The sequence below is a fragment of the Ursus americanus genome, chromosome 2, assembly GCF_024610735.1.
Source record: "Ursus americanus isolate L20-20 chromosome 2, mUrsAme1.1.p, whole genome shotgun sequence".
Lineage (NCBI taxonomy): Eukaryota > Metazoa > Chordata > Mammalia > Carnivora > Ursidae > Ursus > Ursus americanus.
The window spans coordinates 81,272,838-81,290,321 of record NC_142128.1 but is presented as its reverse complement, the minus strand read 5'-3'; the positions used below and the strand labels follow the sequence as shown (position 1 = coordinate 81,290,321).

The 17,484-nt window shown below is 34.6% G+C and overlaps 1 protein-coding gene across 2 annotated transcripts in view; it reads right to left on the bottom strand.

Annotated features, from left to right (window-relative positions):
* XPR1 (xenotropic and polytropic retrovirus receptor 1) overlaps positions 1 to 17,484 on the bottom strand; it is a 234,242-nt gene that overhangs the window by 147,868 nt on the left and 68,890 nt on the right. The window contains exon 3 of one of the 2 annotated variants that reach the window (XM_045811338.2): positions 2,621 to 2,651. The exons of the other annotated variant lie outside the window; for it this stretch is intronic. Coding sequence (XP_045667294.1) covers positions 2,621 to 2,651 — 31 coding nt within the window. The remainder of the gene's footprint in view (positions 1 to 2,620; positions 2,652 to 17,484) is intronic. 2 annotated transcript variants of the gene reach the window in all.

Here is a 17,484-nt window from a genome sequence, read left to right as displayed (position 1 = left end):
ACAAAAACAATTTTCCAAAAACAAAATCTCTAGACCCAGATGATTTCAATGATGGATTCTATAAAAATATTTAATGAAGAATACCAAACTATCAGATATCTTCCAAAAAACAGAAGACAATACTTCCCAACTCATTTTAGGGTAATGATGTTTACCTGATACCAAAACTAGACAAAGATGGCACAGGTGAAGATAACTACAGACCAATATCCTTCTTGGATAGAAATTTTTAAAATCCTCAACAAACTATTAGATAATTTAATCCAGCAATATACAGAAACAATAATACACCACGACTAAGTGGGGTAGATCCCAGGAATGTAAAAATAGCTCAATATTTGAAAATCAAGCAACGTAGTCCATCCTATGAATGGTATAAAAATATAAACCACGTGATAATATCATTTGATGCAGAAAAAGCATCTGATAAAATTCCATATCCTTCAACAGTAAAAACATTTAGCAAACTAGGAATAGAAGGAAATTTCCACAATCTGATAAAAAGGCATCTCTGGGGGTAAAACATCAGCTAATATACTAAATGGTGAAGACTAAGATGGGAATAAGGAAAAAGGACAGTCACTCTCACCACACCTATACAACATCATACTGGAAGTGTTGGTCAGTGCAATAATTTAAGAAAAAGGAAGAAAAGGCATACAGATTGGAAAGGAAGACATAAAACTGCCCCTGTTCTCAGATAATATAACTGTTTATGTAGACAACCCCAAGGAATCTACCAAGAACCCCTAAAACTCATAAGTGAGTTTTCAGTCACAGGATAGAAGGTCAACACATTAAAAAAAAAACAACAACAATCATATTTGTATACATCAGCGATGAACAGCTGGCAAATTAAATTTTAAAACCAACACCACAGGCATGTGGGTGGCTAAGTAGGTTGTGTTGGACTCTTGATTTCAGCTGGGATCATGATCTCGGGGTCATGAGACTGAGCTTCATGTCAGGCTCCATGCTCACCAGGGAGTCTGCTTGAGATTTTCTCTCTCCTTCTCCCTCTGCCCCTCCCCCTCCTCATGCTCTTTCTCACTCTCTCTAAAATAAAGAAACAAATCTTTAAAAAAACACACACAACACCATTTACAATAGCTTTAACAAAAGGAAACAATCAAGTACAAATATAACAAAATATGCATAGGATCTGTACCTTGGAAACTATAAACCATTGATGAAATATATAAAAGACGACTTAAATGGAGAGACTTACCATAGGTCATGGAGAAGACTAAACAGTAAAGAAGTCAACTCTCTCTAAACTGATCCACGGGATTTAACATACTTCCAATCAATATGCCAGGAGGATTTTTTTTGGTATAAATAGATAAACTGAGTCTAAAATTCATATTGAAAGGCAAAAGAACTAGATAAACCATTAAATTTCTGAAGAACAACAAGAAAGTCAGAGAAATCGCAGTATCTGATTGTAAGACATAACCAAGAAAATGTTCATACTACAGTACTGGCAAAAGGATGGACAGAAACAGAGAACAATGAAAAAGAACAGAGTCCAGAAATAGACCCTCCAAAATCTGGCAAATTAATTCTTGACAAAGGTGCAGAAGGCAATTCAAGCAGAAAGGAGCATCTTCCCAGCAAATCATATTGGAACAAGTGAGCAACCATATGTAAGAAAATGAACTGGCGTAAACCTCACACCTTCTATAAAAATTAGCTCAAATGAGATGACCGAACTAAATGTAAAACTGTAAAACTTTTAGAAGAGAATAAAGGAGAAAATCTTTGTGACCAGAGGTTAGGGATGATACCAAAATGATAAAACTGAAAAATGGAACCTCATCGAAATTAAAAACTTTTGCTGTGCAAAAGACACTGTTAAAAGAATGAAAAGATGGGGCATCTGGGTGGCTCAGCCGATTAAGTGTCTGCCTTCAGCTCAGGTCATCATCCCAGAGTCCTGGGATTGAGCCCCACATTGGGCTCCCTGCTCAGAAGGGAGTCTGCTTCTCTGTCTCCCTCGGCCCCTCACCCTGCTCATGCTCTCTCTCTCACTTGCTCACTCTCTTTCTCTCTCACAAATAAATAAAATCTTTAAGAAAAATAAAATAAAAAATGAAAAGACAAGCTACAGACTGGGAGAAAATATTTACAGTACATATAATCAACAAAGTACTTGCATCCAGAATACATAAGGAACTTTCAACGCTCAACAGGAAAAATACAGACAACACAAATAAAAAATGGACAAAAAGACTACAAAACAGAGATGGCAAGTGAAAAGACACTGAACACCATTAGCCACTAGAGAAATGCAAAAGAAAACCACAGTGATGAAAATGTTCTAAATTTAAGACTGTGGTGATGCTTGCACTACTCTGAATATACTAAAAACATCCAAATTGTACACTTTAAATGAGTAATTTTATGTTATGTAAATTATAAGAAAGACTCTAAAAAATAGAACTACAATGAGATACCATTTACACACATATTAGAATGGCTAAAATAAAAAATACTGTATCAAGTGTTGACAAGGATACAGAACAACTGGTACTCATATGTTGCCAACGGGAATGCAAAATGAAACAGCCACTCTGGAAAACACTTTGGCAGTTTCTTATAAAGTTAAACATTGACTTACCAAATGACCAAGCAATCCCACTTCTGAGTATCTAGAGAAATAAAAAACTTATATTCACACAAAAGCCTGTAATAAAAGGAATGGATTATTGATACAAGGAACAACTTGCATGAATCACAAAGGACTTACACAGTACAAAAGAAGCCAAATGTTACATACATATTATTCTACTACTTATACGACACTCTAAAAAGACAAAACTATAGGGGGTTATGTGTAGGAGGAAAGTGTGACTGCACAGGGACAGCTCAAGGATTTTGGGATGACAGAACTACTCTGTACCTTCATTGTGGTGGTGACTACACAGACTTTACATATGCTAAAATTCATAGAACTGTACACCCCAAAAAAGTAAACCTTACTGTATGTTAACTTAAAAAATAAAATTTAAAATGTCAAGCAGGGACTCCTGGGTGGCTCAGTCGGTTAAGTGTCTGCCTTCGGCTCAGGTCATGATCCCAGGGTCCTGGGATGGAGCCCCGCATCGGGCTCCTTGCTCAGTGGGGAGCCTGCTTCTCCCTCTGCCTGCTGCTCCCCCTGCTTGTACACACTCTCTCTCTCTGACAAATAAATTAAAAAAAAAAAAAAAAACCTTAAAAAAATAAAATGTCAAGCAATCAAATAACCATATCAATTTATATTATCACTATTACCACTACATTTCCCAGCAAGGAGAGACATGAAACAAAAAGGAAGAAAATAACTTTTGCCTAACCATTTGTTTTTAAAAATGCCATTTTAGGTAATATATAACCTGAATTTCTCCAGTCTTACCAGCCTCTGGGTGTATTAGTGCTAACTCCAATGTTTACAACCTGTTGCCCTTACTTGAATAAAATCTCTTATCTCTTTTGGTCTCTACTCCCCCATCCTCACCCCAGTTATTTGTGAGAGGTGTTCTTATGTTCTTCACATCCTGTCCCTACTTTGTTGATGTCCAATTCTTATAAAGTCACTTAAGGGAACTATTTCACCACTGCTAATGCTGACCTTCCAAATCTGCAAATCCTTAAAAGGTTCCTTTAGTCCTCAATATATAAGAGACATGCTAGGTTTCCCACAGCGATGAGAAGAATGCCCTCTCACTGTAATTGTCTTAGGTTCCTTGAACGTGCCATGCTTAACTCTAGATTCTGGTACATGCTCTTTCCTCAACTTGAAAAACTGCCCCACCTTTTTTCCTAACCCATTTATCCTCCAAATGTCAGCTAAAAGATTAATACCTTAACACAACATTCTCTGAACCCCCCAGGTTATGTTAAATTTCCTTGTCATATTACTCTATAGCACTATGTATTTCTTCTTCACAGTGCTCACATGCTTTTAATTACTTATTTAAAATCACTGCTGGGTCACAGACTCCATGAAGACAGGGCAAGTGTATATTTTGTTCAATGCCATGTCTAGTATATGGTAGTCACACAAGACTGGCCGCTGTATACCTTGAGAGGTAATGATCTATCCCTGGAGGTATGAAAAGAAGACTATAAGACCATCTCAATAATAATGTAAAAGGAATTCATGCAATGGATGGGGGCTGAAACTAGCAGACCTTCAAAATCCTCTGAAACATCTTACTATACTGTGAATTACAAAATTTCACATAATTAGAATAAAATGGAACACATACTAAAACTGTTCTGAACATAATTTATTCCTATCTTATTTATAAGTCAATTTTTAAAACTAGTACCTCAGTTATTAAGAGTGAAGATAATAAAAATTAATATAATGAATTATCATTATATTATAGATGAAGGAAATCATCAGGAAGGAGTTCAAGTTAAGAGAATGTCAGCTGATCTGCTTTCACCCTTTGATCAATCAGTAAAAACACTTAATGACTATACAAATCAAAGACTTCAAGTTTTGGTAAGACATAGTATTAGCACTAAATGTACCTAAAAGATGTCTGAAATAAAAATTCTGAACAATATTTAAAACTTTAAAGGACTAAGCTCAATCTTGTCCTCGTGTAACTGAATTAACAGATGTTGCCTGTTTTTGTTTGGAATACATATCATCTCATAGAATTAATTATTTAGCTAATATTTTCTCTCTTATGAAATCTGGTGTTAATTGGAAATCAATTTTTGTTAAGTCTAAACAAGTTAAATGTTTAGAGAGAGACATAATGTAATACCCAAATCTGTTTAAAATCACTTAAAAAGACACTATTTGATCAGTTTCAAATAGACTTGGACTATGAAATACAGAACAGACACATTCTGTCTGACAATATGTATTTCTGAATTCAAGTGGGTTTTTGCAATTCAACAGGCATTATTCCATGAAGTCACATTAAAAACATATTAAAGATCAAATCTCCCTTATGAGTAGTAAAGAGAACTAAATTGCATCTCTGTCATTCCTCACTGGCTCATTATAGACAAGGACCTCAAGATCCTTAACTAATTACATCTGCAAAGACCAAATAAATAAATAAAAGTTACAAATTTCCAATTAAGGTCACATTCTAAGGTTAATATTTTCGTACTTCAGCTTCCCTTCTAATACAGAGAGGCAGTGCTGATTAAATACGTCGTTTCGCAAGTCACAAATGACATTCTTATTGCTGCTAAGACAAATAGACCCTTTTCAATCCATATCTTCTGAGCTCCTTCTGCTGCATTTCACAATACTGACCATTCATAGTTCTTGACACCCTATCCCTCATCATGGTTTCCAAGATACTAATCTTCAGGGTTGGTTCTTCCAACGAAAGTCTACCACCTATTAAGGAAGACATCAAAATCTTTATCTCTGGCCCATATCACCACTTACTGAGATCTAGACTTATACACCATGCTGAACATCTATTAGCTGTCCCAAAGACACCTTAAATTCAACTAATCCAAAATTGAATTTAGCAACTTGGAAGTGTACTGATTAGGAGCAAAACCTCTGGAATCAACATTACCCAACTCAAAATCCTGGTGCCACCTCTTTCTTATTAAATGTCAGAACAGGGAAAAGATACTCCAAATCTTTCTTTGACTGTTTCTCTCATCTGTAAAACAGAAATAATAACTAACCTACACAGGTTATCATTTATAATGCTGAATAAAATCAAGGTCTAAAACGGTCAATCCTTATTTCACCATGGAGGATTATTCTATGCTAAGATGTGAGTTGTATGGCAATGGGTTTGTAGAACCAAAAAACTACAGTGCTTCTAAGAATCAAAGATGTATTTCCCACACCACCACGTTTTAACAACATTTCTGTTATCAATTAAGTATACATCTTATAAGTTTTTTTGAAAGGCTGATATTAAATTGATGACAATTGAGGAAATATTAAAGTAGATACTGCCTCTCAACATAATGATTATTTCATTCACTAATTAATGGCATCTTTTTCTGGGGTTTAGCGTTTCAAGTAGTGCTTATTTTAGCTAAGTAGTATTTCTCTAGCTATCATGGTACTTCAACTAGCAGCAGCATGTGTAAGAGAAACCATATTTGTTTAAGTTTCTTAAAGTGAATCTGTGATTTAATTATAAACTTCTTACTCAAGATTTTGCCAATCCCAGTTCCTAGCACCCACAAACCCTTACCCTTTAAGCCATGCTGCATATAACTTTTGCAAGGCTCGTTCACTTTCGCCTTGGTAAATTGTTACCTCTATTTTTAAAAATATTGAAAATTATATTTTACAACTGCATTATTATAAAGATAAATATAATCCAGGTTCAGGTTGGGTTCGTTATAATATATTCATTAGTCTTATATTCATTTTTCTTCTGATTTTAAAATATATTAAAATTGAAGCTTTTATGCAGGCTCCTAAGAGAACTGTGGTTCCCTAGGTACTGTGCTTACAGTGATGGATTAAGTTAGCCCTGCTTCAAGACCCTGCTAAAATGTCAACTCTCTTAGATATTCAAGGATCTCTTCCCAAACTTTCTCAAGGCCAAATGTCACCTTCTTACTCTCACAGCTCTTGGCTTTTTCCTTGTAACATTTATCTCATTGAATTAGATAGTTAAGAATCTTCTTCCTTGTAAGGACCATGGTTTACTTATTCATTTCTTTTGACCAACTCTCACCTCCAGGATTTGGCACATGATTCTGGTTTTTTATTAAGCTATGTGTTAACGTATTCAGGAAAGAACCCACTCTTCTATCTTTGTTTGTAGAAGGAAGGGTAAAATAGGAACTGTTAGAAAAGACTGATGAATACAAATGGTCACACACAATATCCAGATAGAAAAAGGTTTTTAACCATGTGATGTAAGATCATGAAATAGCCAAATGTCTCCAGGCAAGCTACTACTCCTAGTACATAAAGTATCAGGATGATCCTACAAAGAGTTGTAAATTCAGTGAAATAAAGAATATAGAAAACTGAAGATGGCTTTGGATGACCGGGGCTTAATGGATATAGAACAAAGAGAAGATTCCAAAAGGAGCTGAAGACAGGTAAGAGGAAGAAAGAAGGAGACCATTTTACTATTAACATCTTTCTGAATGGGACTATATCATTCAGTCTCTAAGCAGATAGGAGTGGTGCTCAAGAAGCAGGACGTCTTAAAAAAGAATAAAAGGAAAGTAGTTCCTGCCTACTGCAAGGAAGTAAAAGCAGTTCCTCATGTGATGTAAGATCATGAAACAGCCAAATGTCTCAAGGCAAGCTAACTACTACTCTTAGTAGGTAAGACAGAGAAGACAGCTGTCTTCTTACTAGAGAAGATAACTATCACATATAGGTTGACTGAAAGAATCTGCTGTCTTTGTGGCAATGGCTGTAGTAATAATTGGAATATTGACTCTTAGGTTTCTTACATAATTAAGAAAGCAATGGTTTTAGAGCTGAAAAACATGTGTACATTCTAAACTTCAGTTTTTTTAAGTTGTAAAGTTTTTGTTATGTAGTATTACCGACAGTTACTTTATGACTTTATTATCATTTTGGGATTATATAATATAAAAGCTCCAATAATTTATTAATGCTTTAGGTACTTAAAGGGTATGACTCCCTAAAATCTTCTGTCAAACACAAAGCAGAAACTAAAAAAGGAGAGAGATATTTATAATTTGTATGGTCTTTAAGAAGATACCCAAAAAAAAGTCTTTAAAATTTTTCAGTGAAAAAGCTGTATGAATTACCAATAACGCTATCATTCCAAAACTGTGGGAAAATTCCTAATATTAGAGGACACCTGCTGCATTAAAAATATAAAATTAAAAAGAATGCTCTCCATCTACCCAACATAATTATTTTGTTCTTTCAAATATGAAGAGTGATGACAAAATGAAAGGTATTCACATTAGAGGTCTTGGGGGACATTTGATAATTCCACTGACCTGTGTAAACACACCACCTGTCCAAAACGCACTAGTCTATAAATAATCATAGCTCTTCGCATCCCCAAAATGGAAACATCATTTCAGGAGGAAAGCAAAGCAAGAGAGACAACTGTGTCAGGCTGAAAAACAGTCTGAACTCTATTTTGGTACCACTGTTCTGATAGTCAAGCATTTAACTTTCTTAGGATTTTTCAAAAGAATAGTCAAATCACAGGTTAACAACCATAAATTAACTTATCAGTTAAAAACAAAGTACAATTACATTTTTGTTCAACTAGGTTACATTATACCTCAGTCATTTTATACCATAGGCCGATTTGTCAACTAACTAATTTCTTCAGTTTCATTTAGTCCTTTTAAAATGAGAGTTCTAAATAAAATTAAAATGTATAACTGAATGTATAAATTAATTTAAAGTAACATTTTAATTTAAGGTCTAACTCTCTCCTTTACACATTTCTGTTTAAATGCTCACTGTATATAACAAAAATCTAAACTCTAATACTGTGTGTCTTAGAAAGACATATTTTACCTACATTGGGACAATGACTTTCAGACTATGACCCAGTGGCAAAACGACACTTCCAATCCCTGCTCAAATGCAAGACAGGCACAACTTCTTTCCTTACCTCTCTCAGAGACCTATTTTGATACTGTCCCAAGTGGCACTGCAAACCAATTACTAACAACTACCTAAGCCTACTGTCAGTTCCAATCCGTCAAACTTAACACTCTCAGGCTTGATGAATAAATGTCAACAAATAGTACCAAAAAGGAAAAATGGGAAGATAAAGTTATCTACATACTGAAATCTTATAACCTGGATTTTCTCTAGTGTCAGCACAGAATGGAAGAATGTCCTTGTAAATTCTAATGACATCTAACCACCACATGCTCTGATTTTACTCTCTGATAAAGTCTACCAATTAAACATTCTCATTTGGATACTGTAACTGATTAAGCACTCTATTAAGGACATAACTCCTGAAATTTACTGGCTGGTACAAAAAGAGACAATAACCTTCTAAGTCTGTCGTTTTTAAACTTTAGAATCCCTTGAAGAGTTTGTTAAAACACAGTTGACTAGGCCCATCCCTTGATTAAGTAGGTCTGAGGTGAGGTCCAAAAATTTACAGATCTAAGATTTATTTATTTATTTTGAAAGAGAGCACACAGGCGTAAGCAGGGGGAAGGGCAGAGGGAAAGAATCTCCAGCAGACTCCCTGCAGAGCAGAATCCCTATGATAGGCTCTAGTCTTAGACCCTGAGATCATGACCTGAGCAGAAACCAAGATTCTGACGCTCAACTGACTGAGCTACCCAGGCACCCCCACAAATTTACAAATCTAACAAGTACCTAAGTGATACTAATGCTATTGGTCCAAAGGAACACATTAATCACTGGTCTAATGATGTTAAATTATATTCATTTTCATATCCCACACATAAACTCATACCTCAGATTGCTCTAACCCATTGATTTATAAATGTTACTTTATATTAACAGTTTTTAAATTTCTCTTACTGGATGATAATTACAATAATCATCTATTTCCACCAGTCTTTCATATTGTACCTCTACTTTAAAAAAAAAAAAGGTTCCAAAAGAGGTTGTCACATTACCTACTGTTTTAAAACAATGGAACCTGAAAATCTGCAGAAATTCCTATGTCACTATATAATTGTTTTTGCCATTCCTCATTAATGAAATTTATTCTCTAAGACACTATGCTTAGGTTTGGTTTAGATAACTAAGTTTTCCTTTTAATATTTCTTGAAAGATAATTTAATAAGCATTATCATATTAAAAAGAAAAAAAAGAGGCAGCTCCTCTTCTATCTCCTAGCACTCTCTGCTCTCTTTTCGTCTGTCAGAACCACTTATCTTTTCATAAACCACACTTTGGCTCTACTGATCTCTAAGAAATAAAATGTTAGAAAGATGCTTAAACACATCAATATTTACTAAATATCAAATTCAAACATTTTGATACACCAGACCAAAACCCTAACATAGCTCCCCAATCTTATCTTTCAGATTCTCTTATATTATCCCTTTTCTTGCAAGTCTATCTGCTAACTTTCCATTAGATTTCATTCTTCTCGGGGCGCCTGGGTGGCACAGCGGTTAAGCGTCTGCCTTTGGCTCAGGGCGTGATCCCGGCGATCTGGGATCGAGCCCCACATCAGGCTCCTCTGCTAGGAGCCTGCTTCTTCCTCTCCCACTCCCCCTGCTTGTGTTCCCTCTCTCTCTGGCTGTCTCTATCTCTGTCAAATAAATAAATAAAATCTTAAAAAAAAAAAAAAAGATTTCATTCTTCTCAAGTGAGAACCTCTATGCTCTCCTCTTTCAATTAATATCACACTTAAAATCAGTTTGAGCCAGGTATTAACTCACTTTTCCCTGACTTCACTCAACTCACTCCAATAACTTATCTGCTAATATACATTACATTTGAATTATACTATTTTATACCTTCAAAAACTGCTTTTATCATTCACTGTGTATTTAAATGTTCAAAAATCTGAGGTTCTTTGATTTTTTTCTCTTCTTTCGTTTAAAGAAAACTAGTCCATATAAGACAGCATGTAATAAATGCTTACTGAATACCACAACTTTGACAAATAAACAAGTTTACTAAATATCAGTGTGGAAAAGAATGTTAGTGCTTACCAATATAATTGTAACTCCTCTTCTGCTTGGCACACAAATAAACAATAGTTTCCAGTTCCTCTGCAATTAGGTGGGGCCGCATAACAGAGTTCTGGCCAGCAGAATGCAGATGGGAGCGATATATTCCACTTCTAAACCAGGCCAATTAAAATCTCCCACACAATATCCTACCCTCTTTCCGTTTCTATGGTGACCTTAAAGGTCACCGGTTGAAAACTACAGAACTACACGATAGAGGAAAGCTGAATCCTTAAATCACCTTTTTGGAAAGAACAAACCTAGGAGAATGTACTGATCGGGCATATCCACACTGGACTTTGTGTGAATGAGAGTTAAACCTTCATTAATTTAAGCCACAGAAACTTTGATTGATCTGTTACAAAACTGGCACTACTGATAACAATATGGCCAATAATGTTCAGGAAATTTAAAAAATCCTTTTTTTCTTCACAATTTCCCAGAGATTAAACTTATCTGTACATTGTCCTAAGTACAGTCTTGGAGTATTAATAGCCTTTTTCATTCATAAATCAACATTACTATATTCACTATTATAATACACTGTATAGTAGAACGAAGTAGATGATATAGTCTGACACTTAAAATGTATTTGGAAATGATTTCTTACACAGTATTATTAGAGCACTTATAGTATTTTATTCATACTAGAAGCAGAACTACACTATATCTGAACCTCTCATAAGGGCCCTTTATTTCTAAGACCTTTGCAAAATAAATTTTTCAAATAAAAACTGAGAAAAACAACTAATATTGTGACCAGAAAAGGTTGATTCCATTTAGTAGGGAATGAGTGTAAATTTTTAAGCCACAATACCTATGTCATCATGTTCCATCATATTGTCCTGATCCAAAATTAAAGTAATATAAGAACATTTTAATAATCATCCAAATATCACTATCTTGAAAATTACATTGCACACACATACAAACACACACACGCACACAAATCATTTGCTACAGACAACCAAAAAATGAAGTAGGAACAATTCCAATTGTGTATTCTGATTCAAATGATCAAAATCATTTAATTTCTTGGTTATAGTAAAAAAAAAAAAAAAAAACTTCCCTCAAAGGGAAAATAATTTTTTAAGTGTACCAAACACATGGAGTTAAAAAATTAAAATACAATTTAAGATTTATAAGTATCAGTAAGGACACCAGTAAGATTTCCTAACAGAGGATCTCACATAAAGACCAAATTATTTTGGGGCACCTGGGTGGCTCAGTCGGTTAAGCGTCTGCCTTTGGCTCAGGTCATGATCCCAGGGTCCTGGAATCGACCCCCGCATCGGGCTCCCTGCTCAGCAGAAAGCCTGCTTCTCTCTCTCCCTCTGTAACTCCCCCTGCTTGTGTGCTCACTTGCTCTCTCTGTCAAATAAATAAATATAATCTTTAAAAAGAAAAAAAAAAGATGAAATTATTTTGACCAGTGTTACTTTCTATTCAGTAAGTGCACCTAGTCTTTAATTGAAAAGAAAAAAAAAATGTTTTCCCTAGTTTTCTGGCTCTTTCTTTGCGACAGCCCTCAGTTCTACTGGCTTCCTGGCTTTATAACTGATATTACCAAGATGAAGTGTTCCTAACAAAACATGCCTTTCTAAAGGTAAAGAAATTAAGAACTAACAGATCATCCCCACTACTAGAGGAAACTATAAAAGTCTATTAAATATGGAGAACATGTTTCAAAACGGCCATCACCTCCCCAAACCTTCCCCCCCACAATCTACTACATAATAGTTACTTAATACAGTTAAAAATTTTAATGAGGGGCGCCTGGGTGGCACAGCAGTTAAGCGTCTGCCTTCGGCTCAGGGCGTGATCCCGGCGTTGTGGGATAGAGCCCCACATCAGGCTCCTCCGCTAGGAGCCTGCTTCTTCCTCTCCCACTCCCCCTACTTGTGTTCCCTCTCTCGCTGGCTGTCTCTATCTCTGTCGAATAAATAAATAAAATCTTAAAAAAAAATTTTTTTTAATGAAAATCATTACATTAGTATTGGTGAGAAAATCCAGAATGTATTCAGGAAACTTTTTAAGTCTTACCATCCATTGATGAACTACAATCTACGAAGCAGCCTTCCTATGTTAATATATTCATTTCTGATACAGGGTTAAGCTGTTCCCATTAGTCCCTATATGAACACTGTGTGTAACTCAAAGAGAAAAAAGTGATGACTAAATTACATTAGAAAAGAATTAAAGAAACCTTAGAAACAATTCCTGATGTCACTGAATACACTACTCACCATGAGGAAAGTGTTACAGTCACTGAGCCGGGGGGGAAAAAAAAAGTCTGTCCTATTTGATTCTTAATAAAAGTTGCAATGAGTCTTAGAGAGCAAAATACTTGATCTGAAAAAGAGTAAAACTCTATAAAAAATATACCATTTTTTTCTTTCTTATACATAATAACCCTTCAGTTTCTCTGTTCTATAAAAAGAGGTAATAATGATAAACAAGCATTTGAAAACAAAGGGTAGTGCCTGATGTGCTTAGCTAAGGAAATAAGACAATCATAAAATGCTTATTTCTGTGCCATAATTTTAGCCTTGTTTTGTCAAAAGAGGATAAACCAGATTAAAACTATTAATAATTTCTGGAACATATTTGTAAAAAAAATATACAGCTCTTGGTGAAATCATGATGTGCTAGTATTGTTTTTGTCTACTGCACATCAAAATAATAAAGATTAAAAGTGAAACTGTTTATTAAGTGTACTACTTAAAATAATCCTATCTGTTGGATACATATTACATTTTAGGAAACAATGCTCTAAAACATAAGTTAGACTACGTGACAGGAAAAACCACTTACCTAGACAGATAATGTTAAACTCACAATTTAAGAGGTTAAAAACAAGAAAAAAAGAACAACACACAAGCCTCGAAATTATTTGTCTAACTTGAGAAAGACCCTTTTATACTAGCCATAATTCATATAAAGTAATAATCTTCATAAAATAAATGTTTGCTGGGCACATACTGTATACAAGTAGTATGTACTGGGAAGAAGAGGTACAAACTTATTCCTCCTTTAATATCTTACAAGATATTAAAGGGAATAAAACATATACACAGAAAACTAAAATACAAATTAGAATTTGGTCAGTGCCATAAGGGAAAAAGAAAGAGCTAGGAGTATTAGGAAAATATTACTTCTAAGAGCATTACAGAAGGTTTTAGGGAAAGGTGACATTAAATGAATCTATAAACTTGGACAAAATTCCTACTGGTAGATATCGGAAGACAGTTGCATTCTTTCTAGGAAGATGCAGCATAAGCAAAAATCAACTCACTAAAAAAATGCTGGGTTTTCAAGAAACAACAACTAATCGAGTTTAACTTTAGAGAATACTGAGAAGTATGCTAGAAAGTTAATCTGAGATAAACCCATCTGCAATCCAAGTAAACAAGTATTAAGTGTTACCTGATAGACAATAAAAAGTTTTGAGCAGGAGAGTAACAAGATTAGATTTTGGAAGAATATGGTAGAGTTAGAAAATTCAATTAGGATACTACATTATATCAACTTAGTCAGTGATTGTTTAAACAATCTGGTCTGGGACCCCAAATTACTGATGCCCCAAAAGTGCTGTTTATGTGGATTGTATCTATGGATATAAACCATACTAAAATTTAACACATTTACATTATTTAGTTACTAATTCACTTTAAAATAGTGATAGCTTTAACTAAATTTAATGTAGTAATCATTTCACAATATACACAAATATCAAATCATTATACTGTATACCTAAAACTAATACAAAGTTACATGTCAATTATATCTCAATTAAAAACAAGGAAAAATAATAAACCCATTAATGCGTTGACATAAGTAACGTGTTTTAAGAGAAATAATTATACTTTCCAAAATAAAAGAAATGTAGTAAGATTAGCACTGTTCTTCATTTCTTCAGATCTCTTCAACACCTGGCTTAACAGGAGACAACTGGATGTTCCTATCTGCTTCTGCATGCAGTCTGTTTCAGTATGTTGTGATTGAAGAAAATAAAGCCTCACACATACATAGCTGGCAAATAGAATGTACCTTAATATCCTTTACAGATAATTGTGGATATTCTTTTTTGACACTACACCGAAACACAACAAGTGGTAGCTTCTTAAAGGTTAGTGGCAATGCATTAAGCATCTTTTTTCACACTGTTAACATTAAAACCCCCATGTCTATCCTACACTTCTAATGGATCTTGCATCCATTCATTACTTTGTAATATCATGCACTGGTCATATGGAAAATATGAGTTCTCTGGGTTATACAGATGTTGCAAAAGTTGATACATTTCATTATAAAATGGCATTAGCTAATACTACTACTGGTCTCAAAAGAAGTGTTAAGTATAGGAAGCTGTCAAGCTTACAGTAGCAGATAAAGGTTTTTTAAAATCTCTAATTTTCATTTAAAATCTCCAATTACTTATTGGCAACAAATACTGGCAGTTGTTTTTCTTGAAGCGATACTTACTGAACAAGCAATGGTAGAAGAGCACTGAAGCTTAGGAAGAGGAAGAAAAACTAAGTCACTCTGGAAGGCTGTCAACACTCAGAACACTACAGAATCCTGCGAAAAGACTGACATCTGCCTAGCATTAGTGGTCCACACCTCCCTAATATCGCCATAATAAATGGGTGGGCTGAGTCTCCTTATAGAGTGTACAGAGAGAATAGCAAACAGAAGGATTCCCCTACTTGCACCATAAGGAAACTGAGAACAACTTGTATATCTTTACCACTTCAGATCCATGGGGGTAGGAACTCTTGGCTTTCAACCATCCACAAGATTCCCACTAATTCATACTGTCCAACCACCAGACCTAAATTCAAAAGGCCCAACAAAGACAAAGGGATCCAACAGAGCAAATATCAAGTAGAATAATCAGAATACAGAACAACAGAACACAAAAATAATCAGAAGACTCACTGAAATAAAATATCGAAGGAGAGAGATGAAACAATAGATAATCAGACAACTAAAGTAAATTTGAATATGGAACAAGAAATTTTTTCAATTTCTAAATAACATAATTTCTTGATTAATGATTCAGTAGATATTCACCATTCAAACCCAAATTTATAGCCTGGAAAAAACAGAAGAAATATTTCTAAGCACAGAGCAAAAAATATGATACAGAAAATGAGGAAAATGATAAGAGATTTGGAGACTGTATTTAGGATATCTAAAATACAAACAGTACGTGTCATAGCAGAGTCAATCTAAATAACTTCAAACAAATAATCGTATATGTTATTTAAACAAATTATATAAAGACCTAGATGTGCAGACCAAAAGCACTCACTATTAATAAGAAAAACACCCCCTACATGGACATAAAACTACAAAATTCCTGCTCTCTAGGTCAAGAGTTAATGGACCAAAAGACAAAAGGAACAGACAAAGAAGACTTCATTAAGGTAATAAAAATGCAATTGTTAAATATAACTCAACAAATATATAAAAACAGATTCTTATAATTTCAAACAGATTATCATATGACCATAGAACATTCTCAAATCCTTAACAGATCTTAAAAACATGGATATTTAAAGCCACATCCTCTAAAATTAAAATCAAATAATAAAAATGATTTTTTTAAAAATCCTAACTACTTAAAAATTTACTACTACTACTACTTAACTAACTACCTAACTACTTAGGTAACCCTTGGATAAAGGAAGATATTAGAAGGAAATTTCAAAGTTATCCAGAAAGCAATTAAAAAGGAAAAAATATTCAGGCCAAACCTATCAAGCCAAACAATAGAAATAAAAGCTAAAATTAATCCAATTGAAAAAACAATAAAAGGGTGTTAGGGTGTTATATAAATCCAAAAGCACGATTAGGAAAACAAAGAAAACAGACAAGATAAAAAAGAAAGGACACATAACCACAGATATAGGAGAGTTTAAAAGACATTAGAATGGATACCCCAGGGGCGCCTGGGTGGTTCAGTCAGTTAAGCTCCCAGTCTTGATTTCTGCTCAGGTCATGATCCCCACATTGGGATCCACACTGGACATGGAGCCTGCTTAAGATTCTCTCTTTTTCTCTCCCTCTGCCCCTCTCCAACCTACCTGCTCACACGGGCTCTCTATTTAAAAAAAAAGTATACCCCAAGCAATAGTAGAGCAATATTTGTGAACTTTAGAATCATGAATAATTTGGGACACCTGGGTGGCTCAGTCAGTTAAGTGTCCGCCTCTTGATTTTTTGGCTTAGGTCGTGATCTCAGGGTGGTAAAATCAAGCCCCATGTCAGATTAGGAGTCTCTCTCTCCTTCTGCCCCCCCCCAAGATAGATAGAAAGATAGATAGATAGATAGATAGATAGATAGATAGATAGATAGATAGATAGATGATAGATAGATAGATAGATAGATAGATAGATAGATAGATGATAGATAGATAGATAATAAATGGAGCATGTGGGTGATGCAGTTGGTTAAGTGTCGTCTGACTCTTTCAGTTCAGGTCCTGATCTCAGGGTCATGAGACTGAGCCTCCCTTTGGGCTCCAAACTCAGCATGGAGCTTGCTTGAGATTCTTTCTCCCTCTCCATTTGCCCCTTCCCCCTGCACATTAAAATAAAAGAATGAATCTTTTTAAAAATTATGAATAATTTACCAGCAAAATAAAAATCACCGAAATGACTCAATAATAAGTAAGAAATCTGAATAGTCAAATTACTACAGAAATAATTGAAAAGATGACTATAAAGTACCATTCAAGATCAGATGGCTTCACCATCTTATTCCTCACTTAGGGGAAAAGTAAAAAGATGATTATGATAAATAAAACTTATCTAGAGCTGATTATGGGCCTGACACCCTTCTAAGTACTTTTA